This window comes from Sturnus vulgaris, chromosome 2 (assembly GCF_052056855.1).
Source record: "Sturnus vulgaris isolate bStuVul1 chromosome 2, bStuVul1.hap1, whole genome shotgun sequence".
NCBI classification, from domain to species: Eukaryota; Metazoa; Chordata; class Aves; order Passeriformes; family Sturnidae; genus Sturnus; species Sturnus vulgaris.
This window is the reverse complement of record NC_142244.1, coordinates 81,945,504-81,962,931: the sequence shown is the minus strand read 5'-3', so window position 1 is coordinate 81,962,931 and position 17,428 is coordinate 81,945,504. Positions and strand designations below refer to the sequence as shown.

The 17,428-nt window shown below is 38.9% G+C and overlaps 1 protein-coding gene across 4 annotated transcripts in view; it reads right to left on the bottom strand.

Moving 5' to 3' along the window:
* Window positions 1-17,039, bottom strand: part of TPP2 (tripeptidyl peptidase 2) — a 52,268-nt gene extending 35,229 nt beyond the window's left edge. The window contains exons 1-10 of one of the 4 annotated variants that reach the window (XR_015801592.1): window positions 16,840-17,039; window positions 10,870-10,998; window positions 9,043-9,138; window positions 8,519-8,623; window positions 7,721-7,845; window positions 6,845-7,008; window positions 5,442-5,596; window positions 4,371-4,447; window positions 3,728-3,855; window positions 1,798-1,897 (exon numbers count right to left, since the gene is read on the bottom strand). Coding sequence is in view for 2 of the 4 variants with exons in the window: in XM_014873346.2 (XP_014728832.1) it covers window positions 1,798-1,897; window positions 3,728-3,855; window positions 4,371-4,447; window positions 5,442-5,596; window positions 6,845-7,008; window positions 7,721-7,845; window positions 8,519-8,623; window positions 9,043-9,138; window positions 10,870-10,998; window positions 16,840-17,001 (1,241 nt within the window). In the remaining 2 variants the exon portion in view is untranslated. The remainder of the gene's footprint in view (window positions 1-1,797; window positions 1,898-3,727; window positions 3,856-4,370; window positions 4,448-5,441; window positions 5,597-6,844; window positions 7,009-7,720; window positions 7,846-8,518; window positions 8,624-9,042; window positions 9,139-10,869; window positions 10,999-16,839) is intronic. The other 3 variants (XR_015801591.1, XM_014873346.2, XM_014873347.2) reach the window with 3 other exon arrangements.
* Window positions 17,040-17,428: the final 389 nt, after the last annotated feature.

Below are 17,428 nucleotides of genomic sequence, written 5' to 3'. Positions count from 1 at the left end.
CCCATTAAACCCAACAAGAAGCATGCCACCAAATAACAATTTAAAATGTCATGTCAATCATCAGCTGTGCCTGTTTTACAGCGAGAGGTTTCTAAATTTTCACTTCTTCATTATTCTCCACCAGGCTTCAGTTTAGCCAGCAGAATACTTTCTGGGATTTGAATTACAGAATGCACACAAACCAACCAATTAAACACTTCAATAAATCAATTAGTATTCCACATAGCCTATTCAATGGTTATTACTTCTAAAGAAAAATAGTAAAACGGGAGGAAGGCTAGAGAAGATCCAAAACCTAGACTTCTAACTCTGGATTGTTGACAGTTCACTACCAGGTCAAGTTTTGAATTACAAGCCTGAGACAAGAAGGCAAAGGGAAAACACATAAAAAGTAATGTCAAGAGGTAGGTCAGGATCAGCTGACCCCTAAATCTCACTCTTTTTTCATAAGCATATTTAAGAACAGAGCAACTGTGTGCCTATGGCATAGTTAAGAGTAGCATCTAATTTTCAACTCTATGAGCCAGATATGCTCCATCTTTCTTGCTCTGGATAAGGACAGCCCTGTGCCTGAGCTATTAAGTTCTGTGGAGAGGCAGGGTATTTCAGGGTACTTATACCCCACACTAATAGCTTCATATATCTAAAATCAGAATATTCCAAGTACGATACCACAATGGATGTTTGGACATATTTTATGACAGCCATATACAAACCCATAAAAAGGTTCTGCATCCCAACACCTCTGGACAAGCAGTGCACAGCACATCTGCCTGAAAACTTCTACTGCTTACTGGGACAGACTGATCCCTACATCAAGACTGCTCTAGCAAATTTCAGGAACTCTCCAGTCATCTGCATATTTCACTCAAAACAAGGAGAATCCTCCTTTGGCCACACTTGGCCTTTCAGCTGATTATTTTACAGGGCACAGCAACAAAGCACACAAAAACTGATCTACATACATGTGTGTGTACACATCTATCAAAATTAATTACAAATTGATCTCCCTTTCTCAGCTGAAACCAGAGAGCACATTTCTCTTTTCCCTACACAAAACATGACAATTCTTCATAAAAAGATTCTTGAAACAATATACTTGCCTGTAAATATACAAGCACCATAACAGCTGGAGAACAATTCTGAAGTCTACACAAAGGCAAGAACTCAAGAAGAGATGCTACTATTTTTTTGTTTGTCTATTGCATTACTATGAGGCTTCTGAGACAAAAATTGGAATTTACATTGCCCTTAAAATTTCTTGTACAGATGTCTCAGAAGATTTTCTGTAGTGTAAGGTAGAAAGCAATTTTTTCTGCCTACTGACACCTCTACTGGACTCAAACAAAGCCCTTAAGTTGTGCCATCACAGCAGTGTCACTGAAGCCAGAGGTAACACCATGCAGTAACAGTATTTATTTTAATCTTCATCACTTACAGCACATTTAACTTCACCACACTAACTTAATGAAATAAATGCTATAGAAAAAAGTAAAATAAAAAAGAACCAAACAAATTTCCTAACAATCTTTCAGTAACTTTTATTATCTTTGAATAGATCTGCAACCAAATACTTTCCTGAAAGATACAGGCTATGCTGAGGCAGTTCCATGCTATTCCTTCTCCCCCAGGAGTTCTAGAGCTGAACATACAAAGGTGTTGCCAGAAGAGCAGGCTAGTTATGCTCTTTCCATAGGAAAGAAATACTTTTATTTTGGTATTAGTCACCAATTTTAGATTTTGAGTTGTATCATCTGAACCCCAAAGTAATAAATTTATTCTTGGAATATAACCTACCTAGGCCCTCTGGATGACCAAGTGTATTGATTTGCTGGCAGTTTTTCTCTCAAAGAGTATTCAGCAACCATCATGTCAGGTGACACGTAGGCACCAACACCTGTAAAAAACATTCAAGCATTTTAGATGTAATATGAAATTTTATTAAAAACTAAAGTAAAATACTTCTCTGGTTTAAATTCTTTATGAAAAGAATCCTTGCTTGACATTTAAAATGGAAACACACATTTTTCATCTCATTAAATCCACATATTTTTGCAAGGCAAGTATAAAGCATCATGCTATGCAGTAAAAATGCTGATAGGCAAACTGTATAATAGTAATAGATCATACAAACTTCCAAGTTTCACTCTTATTCAGCTGGAATATAACTTTCTACATTCTTTCAAAACAGGTAACTTGCACATGTCTTCTCTCTCTCCTGCACCTTCCTCTTTTTGCACTGCTCTGCCACAAAATACAACAACTGCACATCAGAGCAATCTATGTGAAATAGTTCATGTTCAGCGGCCCCAGCTACACTCCCCGGAGCAAATGGCCACATGCACACATCTCAAACATCACAGGAGACAGTCCTTACTGGATATCAGCTCCAAGTGCACTGAGTATGTAAAGGACTACATCAAAGCCTGATAAAGCATCATTAGTACAAGAGAATGCCAAGCATGCACATTGCAACGATGTCATCTACCTACTCAAAATGGTAACATTCACTTTGTTTACATCACAAGCACTACCAGGGTGGTACAAAACTAATATACCAAGCTGACAAATTTGGCAAGGCCCATTTCTGTGTGAACTAAGCCAACCTATCAGCTGTATTTTGCTTTACCCTCAAAAAACAAAAACTCTATCTGATTCACTCCAGATGGAGGACAGAAAAAAACTACTTGGCATGCAGAGTGAATAATCATGCAGTCTCTAGAATGATACAACTAAGTTGAATTGATAGAGTAGATGCAGTGTAAGAGCAAAGCCAATGCAGACCTGAAAAGAGCTTGTTAGTTCCAGTTCCAACCCCCAGTCTCAGTAGTGAATTAATAGCAGATGAACTTTCAGAAAGTAATCAGCATTAATTCTACTAGCTGCCCTGGAATAGCAGCTCTACAGCTTTCAAGGCTCCATGCTAGTCTCCTTACACACTGGTTTCCTTGCATAAGAATTCTGAGACTTAAAAAGCATCTTGTGTAATGCACTAGTAAGACAATAAAGGATTTATACAAAAATTAAAACTAAGAAAGTTACCCCTGAATTCTTATAACCCAATCTTTCAATAAAATATTAAAATCATAGATTAGCCCATCAGAAAAAGAATTTTAATGACGGTAATAGACTTGCACAGCAGTGGCACTGCAGCTGGAAAAATCCCTCCCCTATAAGGGCTTGTCTAGATCCTGACAGGGGATTATTTTCTATCCAAATTAAAAAGATCTCTTTCACTAAAAATAGAAATCAGAGTATCTGATAAAGACTGATGATCCAAAACTGTAGTTCTGACAATTCAAAATGCATACTTTCCAGAAGACTAATTAGAATCCAACTTCGAATCATATTTTCATAAGTTGCATTTACCAGCAGCTATTGGTTGGAACAAAGTGGTGTGCTTAGACAGTTACAGTTACAAAAGTAATCCTGAAATATTCAAATAAGTCAGACCAAAGATTTCTTTTGCAAATTTTATACAAAGCCACATTAAATCAAGACCATTTGCCTCCTACCTCTTTTCTTCATAAGGTCTTGAACGGTAAGAAGATAACAATCTAAATTTGTACACCTAAGCACAGAGCAAGTGCCTCTCTCAGAATTAACCTAGTAGCCCAGCAGGCAATTTTTTAGATTTAGTTCAGCAATCAAACACGTAACAGAAGTACAAAGTTTGAAAAGGCAGGAGTTGAACACTATAAAAATTTTTTCTAAATGAATTATTTACCTATTACACTAGATGTAGTTCCACCAGGACATCCAACTGTAGAAAGGCAAGGACCATTATTTCCAGCACTTGAAACATAGATTACATTGTGTTTCCACACTGCTTCATTAATCACTTCACAAATTCTCCTGAAGTAAGAGAAAGAAATGAATCATTTACTCAACAATATCGCTTTGTTTCACAGGACAAAGCTCCCATTTCTAGTACAACCTCTGACCATTCACCAAACAAGGAATATTATGCAGCCTGCTTCCCACACCTAGCAGAGGTGGTTCCAGCACAGAAGCTGACCACAAAAATATCTTCTGGTTTTAAAAAGGAGGGATGACTATGTAGTGATCGTAGGTCTTCAAAAAACACCCCACACATCATGTGCTGTTGCAACTATAGAAGTTCTTTATTATGCTAAAAAACTAAAACACATTTATGTTTTATATATTTGTGTACATATTATAAATTGAAAACTTTTTAATGGGTTTACTTCTTTCAAAGTCAGTTTAAAATTTATACTGTAGAGTTTCTAATATATGAATCATATGGGCCTGGATGATTCACTCTTGGGCACTAGTTGACTTACAGAAAGCTCAACAAATACAATTCCACCTCTGTGAAATTAAAATACTTTAACCACAGTACTACTCACCCAGAATTTGGCCAGTGTGTTGCTTCTCCATAGCTGTAGTTGACAAGATCACATTTGTATTTTATTGTTTCTATCATCTGAAAAAGTAAAAATGGAAGTCAAAATATGTGCTACTCAAAGAATGTAGGTTACTTCAGGAATGACAGAAAACATCGCTTAAATTAATTTGCTACATATCTAAGAAAGATAAATTTCTTCAATCTAGAAAATAATTTACTGCAGCCAATTAAATGCTATTTTCTCAAAGAACAAAGAAAATAAGAAAGAACACTATTCCCTGAAAATCCTTATTCATATTCCCAGCTATAAATTAAGACATTACCCTAAGAGAAAACTGCAGACAGCATCAGTATTGTCTAATAACATAAAATTCTCCTTTTCTGTGCAGTTTGGTTGAACTCCAAAAAGCTGTAAAAACACTATTGTTCATGTTGCTACATCAAAATATACTATGGACCACAAATACAGCTTTCTATTTTCAGATCCTTTTCCTGTGCAAAATTTTTCCTTATCAACTCACTATACAGAAAAGCTCTTGGGGTCTTTCATCATTAAAAGGAATGATATTTTTCTTCACTCTTAAGAAAAAGAGTGACCACAAATACACCACCATAGGAGATATTCGTCTGTATTCTAGATTTGTATGTCTTCTATAGTTATCTGAGTAACTATAAAAGATACACTGAAAACACAAAACTTTAAGTAAGCATGCAAGTAACTTCTCTCACGCATCAAGCTAGTCACACACTGCAAGTCAGTTAGCCTGGAGAAACTCTAAGTGCTCTATGCAACAGAAGCCTTGTTTTATATTAAAACACTAGTCTTACAATATGCTTTAAAATACATTCTGGTTGTTTTTAGGGGGGTTGTCTGTGTTATTTTTGCTTGAGGGCTTTTCATTTGTTGGGTTTTTTTTGGGATGGCTTGTTTGTTTTTTTATTTGTGGTATTTTTGGAAATACTGCAGAAACATAAAAACGAAGCCTATAAACAAGTAGGGCATAAAGTTTCATAATATTCTACACTTAAGTCACACTGCTGAGATTAATAATTTATTCAGTCAAATACCCACAGCTCTTATTAGACCAGTGCCAGTTTCCATTGTACTTAGTCTTGTATCACCAATCTTGATTGCAAGAATCTGAGCTCCAGGAGCCACACCATTCCGTTCTGGTTCTTCTGGAAAGTATCCAGCTGCAATACTAGCCACATGTGTTCCATGTGCTCCTGAGCAAACAAAAAGTATGTCTTTTTAGTGGACTTCATTTTTAAGAATTCAATATGCTACAGCTCAATTAATTTTCACTTATGGAGATGTAAGCACATAAATCCAGTCAGTGACCAGTCACCAGTGCTGCTGATACCAAAAGGGTGACAGTGTTCACCAGGACTCAGCAGTGGAGCTTCTGTTCAATATTTTTTTTGATGATCTAGACAAGGGGATTGAGAGCATCCTGTGTAGACAACAACAGGCTCTTGATAACAGGATCAGGAGTGCTGATCGGCTGGAGGACAGGAAGGCTCTACAAAGGGATCTGGACAGGCTGGATCAATAGGCTGAGGCCAATTGTATGAGGTTCAAGAAAGCAAAGAGTTTTTTAAGGAGAGAAAGGAGGCAGCAGGAAGAGAGGAACAAAGTATTACCTAAATTCCACTAACAAAAGTTACTTCAAAGGCTCAACACTTCCCACTCAAAGTTATGAATATTACACCTGAGACAACTCAGGCATCAGGGATTAAGAACAGAAAACAGAATTACACAGAAACATAGAAAGGAACATCTCAAAAGAAGTTACCATCTACTTAGAAACCTGAATTCCTTATGTAGCTTTACTAAGATGAGATAGTTTCATGAGGAATTAAGAGCATTTTTCAAAGCAAATACATCCATACCATTCCAACCACTCCATTTTCTTCCAAAACAAACCATGATTATTTAAAGAATACTCTAAAACAGGTTCATAGTGGTTGGAACTACAGCTATAGTGACACCTGATGTAACAAAAAAAAGTTTGTATAAACCTAAATTAAGGATCAATACCCATTTTGTTCATGGATATTATATTTAAGATTCTTAAAGTATGTAAGTACAAGAGAGAGCAACTAAAAATACATCAATCTATACTTAACAAACAAAACAAAAATTTTTTGAAAGAAGGTTCTCTTCAGTTTAGGCTTTAAGATGCATGAACATCCTAAAGAGTAGCTAAGTATGCATGTTCTATGTATACATGCTTATGTACATAAAGTTGACAATATTTCATACAAAAATGCAAGCAAGTTTGGTAATGAGCTGTCATTATAGATTGAGTTCAGGAAATATGAGCATTGATCTTAAAAGTCACAGTAAGAAATGCTGTACTACGACAGTTGCTTCAAGCCATCCCAAGTATCAGCAACAGGACCCAACACAAATTACTGCTTCTCATGATACCTACTTAGCAGCAAAAAGTTCTTAAGATTACTCTCATTTACCTCCACTTGTCACAATGGAAAGGAGGTTTCCATCATCATATATATTCACAGAATAATTCAACATCTCAGAGGTTCCAAAAGATCCATATTCCTGAGCCTCTTTGTAGGTTCTCAGCACTGTACAGTTAGCTAAGTCACCACTCTCACTTGTATCTATGCAGGCTCTGTTGACAAAAACAAACAAAAACGCAATGTCCCAGCTAAAGAAGTAAACTTCTGGTTACCTGCACTCTTCAAGCTGAGCATAGTGCAAAGACTTCAAGAAGTTTGGTTCTGTGTTTATGGTATCTTTAAATAGTTCTTTAAGCAGCTGCTTTAAAACTTGGTTGTTTATACTTATGATTCGGAAACTAGGAAGTTTTCTAAATAAACGGATTTTCAAACATTAGTAAAATCAAATAAATCTGCATTTGAAAAGTAAGAGTATGAAAATTCATGCAAGTTAAAGGAAGAAACTTTACTAAAGGTAGATGTTCAGTGCTGATACACAAGTATTTGAAGTTTTACTATTTTGTATGATGCACATTATCAGTCAAGGCACGTGCCATGTTACATCCTGAAGTCTGTGCACAGATACCTGTTTTGGTTTTTTTTCATATCTCCAATGGATAGTCAAAACAGTTTTATTCTGCTTCAGAACAAAAATCTCAGAAGCATACATCATATCACACTGTCTTCAGTAAGACTTTATTCTACCCCAGCTTCATTTGGGACCAAATTTTGTCAAGAAACTCAAGTGATACAAAAGGATTATTCTACAGCAAAAAATACTTAAAACCTCTATAAAGAGGGCAGATATAAAAGGTAAGAAATCTTCGATGCAAGCTACTGTTTTATGTAAAAAACACGACATTTTAGACATGTTTAGTCATTTACCTCCAAGTCTCACCATCATACCACACTACACAATCATATACTGGGCCAGGATCACTGTATTTTTTCTCAAAAGAATTCAACAATTCCACTTGATTTTGAAGTTCCTCCTTTATTAGCTTATTTACCTAGTAAGGCGAACAAAATTCAGTTAGAGTATTTCCAAAATTATTACAAGATAGGTAATCCTACATTCTTTTCTAGTGCTATACATTTTTTCCATTACTTTCTAAGGAATGTTAGACTATCTAGGAGTCAAAAACATCTAAAAGTTCTACAAGTTCAATGGCTTTCAGCAGTGCACTATTTATTTTTGGTCTATTATGTACAACTACTTCAAATTTCTGTAAATGTAACATTTAAAGCCATTATTTTCTTAAAGATTGTTAAATGATAAAGTAGTATCTGAGGCATTTCTGGTACTTCATTGAAATAGTACACAGTTTACAAAATAAAGAATATGTTTAGAAAATTCCAACTTTGAACACAGCAAGGATGGTGACCTCAAAAAAGCGCACATTAATTTAAAAATAAAACTTACTGAAAATATCCAATAAATTTTTTGAAGTAATACCATTTTCATATTTGACATCAACTCTCAAAAATGAACAATACTAAGCAAACCAACCAACCACACATCTAAAGACTTCTAAAATTAATCAGAAGATACACTGGTAAGTTAACTGCCAAAATACTCACAAGTACCTTTCCTTCACTCATCTAATGAAACATTTTAATCCTGTCAACCAGTACTATATTGTTGCAAAAGAACAAGTTTATAAATTTAGAGTTAATGTAAACCTGTGAGGGAGAGCTATGAGCAGCATCAAATTCTTCTTGTTTCCTACAGGCCTCTGCTAGAGCCAGCCTGTGAACAGGATCCCAGAGCTTTTCCTTGCGCTCTTTCTGTAAAATAAAAGAGGATCTTCAATATATTAAAAAATATATCTCGAAGTATGAAGTCTATAAAGATAATTTGAAAATTCTGATTTGAGACAAGAGCTAAAAAAGTTCCATACGAGAGTATAAATAAGCATAAATTGCCACATAATTAAAAAAGGGGTATCAGTACTTTCTGTACTTTTCACATCAACGGACCACTGTGAGGAGGAGCACTAAGCCACATTCTGTTGTTCTGAAAAAATCACAGAAGAAATGGATCATATAAATGATAAAAATCAGAGAGAATAGTGCTCAAGTGCTGGTTAGCAGCCTAAGTATATATATATATATATATACCAAATCATATGCTGTGGTGTTCTAACAAAATTAAGAAACAGAAATGTAAAATATGAGTATATACCAGAAAGAAAATTCCTCCTTACCTGAATCCTCTCCTTAAGAGCTTTAGGATAGATATCATAACCATTTTTTATGCCAATGTGATATTTGCCTGAAGGATTTACCCAGTTTGCTGGAATCTACAAAAAAGTGTATTTAGAAATAGGTTAACTATTAATAGCATTTAAAAAACTCCACAAACAAAAAGCCCAATAACGTGTAAGAGGGCTTAGAAGAACAAACCTGCAAATACTGCCAATGTAATTCTGTGTCTCCATAACAGTAACTACTGCAGAGTTCCAACAACATAACATGGCATTTTCAAACCAGATCCCAAAAAAATCAGTATCAGTTCATGTGATACTGCCATTGAACATCTTTAGGCATTAGCTGCTCTGATAGTTTACTTCTAAAATATAAAACCCCAGGTTTACTGAATTTACTGGACAGAGGTCTAGGGAAATAATAGTACTACAAGTGAAACTTAACATGAGCGAGTAAGGTAGGAAGTCATGCCAAACATCTGACTATCTTATTTCACATCTTGATGCAATTTACATTCAGTGTCTCAGGATCCAGCCATTCCAGTAGCAACAGTAAAAGAGCAACAGATTCAGGCTTACAAACATCTTCTGCACAAAATTAAGAGGAAAGCTGACAGCATGGAGAGATCCAAAAATATGATGCCCCCATATCACATCATCAATCCAATCAGGAAATCAAGAACATGTTAGCAACATCAGTTCTGTGTACCCAAGACCTCTACTAGATTTCATGCCCTTTCTGAAAACCCTACATAATTTCTGTTCTATGCATAGTGAGAATTCAGTGAGTCTACATCTAGGTCCTCAATGATTTTTCAGTCTCTAAATCTATTCACCACAAACAGACTTAGCGTATGCAAATGCGGAAAATACTAGCACCTTTAAAGACACAACTGTATCCGATATTTTTAAAGCATATTTCCAAAGCTATTTCCAGTCAATTTCCAAAGCTACATCAGATAGTGTTTTAACAAATAATTAGATGATTATCAAGCCCCTCGGAAAGCCCTGTACATACCCTTATTCAGCTACAGAAAACATTAGAAATTAAGAGATACAAAAGTGTAAGAAACACTAAGCAATCTGCATGAAGAAGAGCAAATGCAGCATTAGGTTTGATGGTTTTGGTTGGGCTAGGGTCGTTTTTCTTCAAAGTAGCTGATATGGGGCTGTTTTGGATTTGTGCTGAACACTCTTAACTCAGGGATGTTTTAACTGTTGCTGGACAGTGCCTGCACAGAGTCAAGGCTTTTTCTATCTTCTAGAGTTTTTCTCTCGCCCATCCCAAACACTTAGGATGCCAAACAGTGAGCATGCTGCAGTTGCACAAGGATTTGGGAGGGGACACAGCTGGGACAACTGATCCCAACTGACCACAGGGATATTCCATACCATATGGCATAGTGGTCAGCATATAAAGCTGGGGAAAGAAGGAAGAAGGGGGTCAGAGTGCTGGCATTTATATTCAAGTCACCATTTGTGTGGAGTCCAGCTTTCCAAGATGGCTAAACACCTGCCTGCCCATGGGAAGCGGTGAACGGATCCCTTGCTTTCCTTTGCTTGTGTGCAAGGTTTTTGTTTTACCTGTTAAACTGTCTTTATCTCCACGTATAAGTTTTCTCAGTTTCACCCTTCTGATTCTCTTCTCCCCATATTGCCAGGGGAAGGCTGAGTGAGAAGCTCTATGTGCTTAGCTACCAGCTGGGTTTAAACCACAACATCTGGTTAAAAGGAAGTAAGTTCTGTAAAAACCAAAACAGGTGCTAAATTTGCTGTTAAGCAAAGAAGATGATGTCCAGTGGTGTCTCTGTACCACCAAATACTCACCTTTAAAGCTCTTCCAGAAAGACCAGTAATTTCTCCATCTTTAGGCTCTGCAATGGTACATGTAGTTACATCACCACTGCCTGTAGTGTCAATTATATCAATTATCTTCGGTTTCCCATCAGTTGTAATCTGAAAATATGAGCATAGAAAAATTGAAAATGTACTTGATGACCCTATAACACACAAAGCAGGAAAGTTTTGTTTTTAAAAATATCAAGTAGCTTTCTTGGACAGCCAGCCTTTAACTGAAGGACATAAAACCAACTTGAACTCAAGATAAATTTTCAAAGAACTAGGATCAACATGTTCATCTTTTTGGTTCATACAAATCCACTTACTTCTAATAAGGATTTAGAGGAGAAGCAAGTAAAAACACTGTATCAACAAAGCGCAGGCAGCCTTAATTTAAAACCAAGCCTAAATTTGCAAAAAACATATTTGCAAGAACTACTATTTATTTTCACATTATTTTCCGTGTTGTTTATGACCTCTCATTCTGGAGAAATTTTATAGCAAGTAAGAAAATGAAAGGTACTGAAGTACAAGCTCTCACAAGCTGGAGTCTCTTAACTGAGCTTAAAAGGAACACAAGTTACTATTACCTTGTTTTTCCTGTTTCAAAGATTCTGGTTTGCATTTTAATCCACTTGAAGTGTTAGTAGCTATGGTTATATACACCTAATACTTCAAGGAGTGTTGGAAAACGTTTATAGCAGCCTCCCAGGACCTAAAGAGGGCCTATAAGAAACCTGCAAGCAACTTTTTACATGGCACAGGCAGTGATGGGACAAGGAAGAAAGGAAGAATGACTTTAAACTAAAGGAGACTATTGGACTAGTCATAAGGAAGAAATTTTTCACTGTGAGAACAGTGGAACACTGGAACAGGTTGCCCAGAGAGGTGGTGGATGTCCCATCCCTGGAAACATTCAAGGTCAGATTGAATGGGGTTCTGAGCAATTTGATCTAGCTGAAGATGTCTCTGCTCCTTGCAGGGAGGTTGGACAAGATAGCCTTTCAAGGTTCCTTACAACCCAAACCATTCCATGATTCCATGAATTGCTCATATATAGGTATTTTTACAGTTCTATATCAAAGACTGATTAAAAAAACCCAACAAAACCAAACAAAAATCAATCATCTTCCTAGTATCTCCTATACATAAACTACACTGAAAAAAGCTTCATATTCAGAAAAGCAGCAACATTTGTTGTTTTCTGCCATTAAAATATATGGTATTTTTGCCTTTATTCTCTATCAATAATTTTGATGTTAGATATAATATATTAAAGGTTGTTTTGTTCCAAAAATGCTCTGGAATTGTGAATTCAGCTACTGGAAGCTACCGACACATTCAAACTGTTTAATCAAAGTAACTCTGATGCTGCCAAAAGGATAAGAGTCAGGTTCTTATCACATCTCAGCAAACAAGGATAGCTACTTCCATGGTATCAAATTCTCACGGCTTAAAAAAACCAAAAAACAAACTAAAACCCAACCAAAACCCATACAAAGCAAAAAACAACCTCCTAAAAACGCAGCAACAAAAAACCAACCCAGACAGGTAACAAGCAACACTCCCAATGAAAACAGGCTTAAACAGATTAAAAAAATAAAAATAATAAACTCCAAATATTCCAAACCCATAGCAACCATAAAAACAGCACCAGTTTCATCTCCCAGAAGGTAACAAATACTGCTTTTGAATAAGCTTGCTAGGGAAAAACTTTCATGACAGGAACCAACACCACTCTGTTCACAGAAATTCAAGTTCACTGAAGAAAATCTTTAGAGCATCTTAACCTGGTAAAACATTGACTGAATGACAGTTACACAGTAGTGAAAATTTACCTGGGGAACAGTATGTAGGCACTAAACCATATACTTTGTAAGCGTTGTAATTAATGTTCTAATGTTGGCCACAATTCACACAAAAGTAAAGAGCTACTCCAGTACTAAAGTGACTACAAGCCAAACCTGAGATTAACAGCACTGGACATTTTTCAATATGCCTGTACTCAAAGTCAACTATCCAGTGAGCAAAGTACAAGAAAACAAGAATGAAAATGTAATCCAAGGTGACTTGTTTGAAGAAGGAAAGTTATACAGCAACAGGTGGCCAGAACACAGATTTATGCTGCAGCAAGGTTGGGTAGTTTTAGAAGTTGTTTGCTAGCCCGAAAGACAAGGTGCAACTCCTACACTCTATGGCACTTTGCCTCTTAGCTGAAACCAAGCAGGCCCACACACGCATGTGAGTTTGTACTGTCAGAACCAACAAATCGGAGTCTTTCAGTCAGACACAAGAAACCGAGAGTTTCAGCTGGTCTAAGGTTCAATTCCTAACAGCAGCAATCCAGACAGGTTCACGGTAACTGAGTGCAAGTAACCGATACGGTGGCTCCTGCTGCCATGAACTGCTCTTCGGCACACTGCCCACCAGCAGCAATGCCAGAGTGAAACTCAAGAGTTCAGCTCAGTTTTCTTCTGCAAATCTTGCAATTCCGAGTTTAAAATTATAATAAAAAATAATCAAGTGACCTTGGCCAATTCCTTTATGTGAAGAGTCCTGAAGTAATTAAATTATTACAGATAGAAGATATTGGTTTTTTATTTTAATGCAAAAGGTACTAAAATGTAAGTTTTATACAAATAAAAATATTTTATACTGTATTTAGGAAAAAAAATCCCCAATCTGGCCTTAATAATCATGGCTTCCCTATAGGCATTGGAAAAACTAATTTGTAGTTTAAAACTGGAAACTACTTTGTTGTTTATGTATTTCTGCTTGAAGTTTGAAAATCCTGCTTACATGTCAGTTCCGACTTTGTAAAGCAGATAAATTAGTAAACTGAGAACGCTAAAATTAATCTATGTGCACAATACTGGCAACTGATTGGCTATAACAGAAGTAGAGGAGCACCAGTATCTATGACAATCACAACAGAAAAGGGAAAGCCAGATGCATTTTAGCATGTTTTTGTTAGCCCATACAATCACTGACTCCAACTGACAGCTACTGCAGCCACAGGAGATGAACAAGTTCTTCAGCACTTTGGTCATGGGACAGCTGATCATCGTCATCACAAATAAAATAATTTCCAAGCATTTTTTTTAACTAAGTGCTGAAAAGCCAAAACCAAACTAGCTGCTACTGCTAAAATGCTGTCACATAAAAGTAGCTAGTAAATAGTCATTCCAAATGCCACTTCACAAAATACATAAATTTGCAAGAAGCAAAATGAACTGACTTATCTATTATGAAACATAAGAAGCCAATAGGAACAGAGAAAGGACAGGGTGGGGCTGAGCAAAGACTATACACATACAACCACAACACTCCATTAAACGCACCTAAAATTTCATCAGTCACTGTGCCTTAATGAAGAATTACAAACCATGACTTGGCAGACAGTAGGAAATACATTCTACCAAGAGGACAGAAAGGGAAAAAAAATCACATGAAAGAAGCAGACAAACCAAACTTTACAGTTGGTGTCAACTGGTGGAAAAGCAATGGAAGAGGAGGTGAAAGGAATTCCCTAGAGGGCACTGGCTACAAAAGATTCATAAAGAAAAGAAAAGTAAGTACAAGCTAGATTAATGTTTTACGTGTCAAAGAAAGCCAACCAACAGGCAACAGATCTAAAAAGGTTTGTTAAGCTTAACTACTATTCTCTCCATAGCAGCAAGCATCCAGGGAGGTATTTCACTGTTAAACTCTGTCCCCAAATCTTTCTGCCCCTGGAAAAAGGAACAAACAGTGCTATCGATATTTACAAACCCAGTCACAGAATCAATAAGCAAAGGAACCCTACCCAGGAATGAAATACTACGAAGCAGTAAAAAAATTAACTGTTTTGTTTTGACTAAGAACTCCACTATATTTGAAACAGGGTAGCTCATTTCAGCCTATAATAAATATTGTCATTAACCAGAACTTAAAGCTGTAATACCTATTAACTTTGCTATAGATAAAGTGTCCTTTTCCCTCTAAGCAACTGATTGAACTCTTACAGATCTAACTCTATGCCAGGTCAGGAACTGACAAGATTGACAATAAGAAAAAACAGCAGCAGGAAAGACAGGGGTGTAAAAAAAAAAATTCCAAAAATTGTCTCAATGTTAGAAACTACTTCTTCCAGTACAGCTATGCTGTGTCACTGCCTGTGCCCAGGACACTGATTCATGGCATGGAGGCAAAATGTAAACTGGCAAATACTCCAGAGAGTGAGGACATTCCCTTGTTGCAGAAACATCTACAAAGCTATTCTAGACTGGGTGCTGCCTATGCCTCCTTTATAACTCCCTGCGCAGTAAGTCTCCTCAGGCTTTAGCTTAGCAAGCCCCTTAAGCCAGGTCCGTTGAGTGGGCAGTGTGGAAAGACCACACAGCTTCTTCACATGTTTTTCTAATAATCCTGCAAACCTACTCTCTCTCACCCACTGCAACATGAATTCCACATCCCACCCTCCAAATCTTTTACTTCTTTTACAAATCTTTTACTGCACTACCTGAAATATTATCCTGTGTATGAAAACTGATATGGTCAACAGGGAGATCATGCTGCTTCATAAATACACCGTATATGCCTTGGGTTACCTATATCAGAACAAAGCTTCCCACTACTGCCAATAAATTGAAATTGGGATTTTGTTGTTGTTGTTGACCACTACTCATTCATAACCTCTAGAAACCTAGAGGTTTTTGCTTTTATATATGAAACTTCAGAACCATGCACATAATTCAATTTATATTCGCATCTTCTAAGTTTTCTTCCATTACTTTCTGCTCTGCCCATGGTATAAACACACTTTCCTTCAGGCTAGCTTTCACTAAGCTTTCCAATTACTCTTCCACTTCCCCACAATTTCTTGCCAAAAGCACTAGCTTCATTTCCGCTTAAATCAGTCAAAGTTACAGCCGTCCACTCCTTCCTTCCACCCAACTTGTCCTCTTACCTCACCCTCTAGTTTAACTGAATCCCATTAGGAGTCATTTCAGAACACGGAAGTAACGATCTGCTAGGGTCAGGCCCCTGAATGAGGTCACTTAAGAGTTAACTCTACACCAAAGAAAGGGCAGAAACCAACACAAACGCTGCTTAGTCAAAACAAAACAAAGGATTCATCGTCCAAGTGGATTGCATACAACTCCGAATCATTCTTCCACGGACTCTTCTGCCATCACTCAGAAGAAATATGTTGACAAGAAATCAAAGGCAGCAGTGATACAAAAGGCCACATACAAACTTACAAGATATAGAAATGTTAAGAAACAAGGGTTAAAAGAAATAAGCGCTGAGAATGCCAAACTGACATCACACACAGAAATTTACAAAACCGACAAGGAGACACAAAGTTGGCAGATCAAAAAAAAAAGCTGGCAGAATCAAATTTGAGACAGAGTGTAACTGCAATAAAACGCACGAGAAACAAAAAGAGAAAGATGGGTATGCAAATTGTGCCAGTAATACACTTTTCATGTAAAAGACCTAGGCGGCTGTGCGTAGCCTCGAGCTACCTACTGCAGAAGTAACGCTAAGGTTTAACAAAAACACAAAGCGTTCTTTTATAATGAGCTCTCCGTGAGAGAAGGCAGCCCAAGAGACTTAAGTGCCGTAACACGCCCGTGGACGGCTTACGAGGAGGATCCTCACACAGCACCCGGAGAGACCGGTGCGGAGCCCCTGGCTACGGCATCTGCCCGCCCTCCTCACCCGAGCCCCCGCTCACGCGTGCTGGGCGGGAACCGTGAGCGAACACACAGCCACGAGTCCCCGCGACAGGGACAGTCCCCGGGACAGCCCTCTGGGGCCTCCCCTGCTCTCGCCGCCGCTGCCTCGGGCCGCCCGAGTGACATGGCCGCCCCCGTACTCGTCCCCGTCCTCCCGGGGTCGGTCCGGCGGGACCTGGCAACTCCTCGCGGGCCGCGGCCGTGACCCAGGGCCGCCGCCGCCGCCCCGCTCTACCTGCATGCCCGGCGCCCCGGGGTCCACGCCGGTGTCCAGCACGGCCAGCAGCACCCCCCGCCCGTCGAAGTCGGGGAAGCGGGCAAGGAAGGCGGCGGCACCGGTCTCCTTCTTGGGCAGGAGCCCGTGGAACGGGAACGGCTCCTCGGCGGCGGCCGCCATGGCGCGAGACCGGGGCGCGGGGCTGGCGGGGCAGGGGGGACAGGCTGCGAGAGGCCACGGCAGGGCGGCGCATGCGCGGTGCCGCCCCACCGGCCCGCGGGGACGCGCACCCCCTGGCGGCCCGCAGCGCGAGCAGCACCGGGGCTAAACTGACCAATAGGACGGCGCGGCGGGCGGGGCCGGCTGTGGAGGCAGCCAATCACGGGAGGGAAGTGTTCCACGCGCCGGGGCCGTGGCGGCCACGTACGGCGGCGGCGGGAGCCGAGGGCACCTTCCTGTGCCGCTCCCGCGGGCGGCGCCGCTGCGGCCTCCGCGGGGCAGGATCCGCCCTGCCCCGGCCCCGGCCCCGGGCTCCCGGCCGGCCGCGGGCTGCGACCTCGGGCTCTGTCCGCGGCAGTGCGCCGTGCGCGGGGTTCCCGAATCGAAA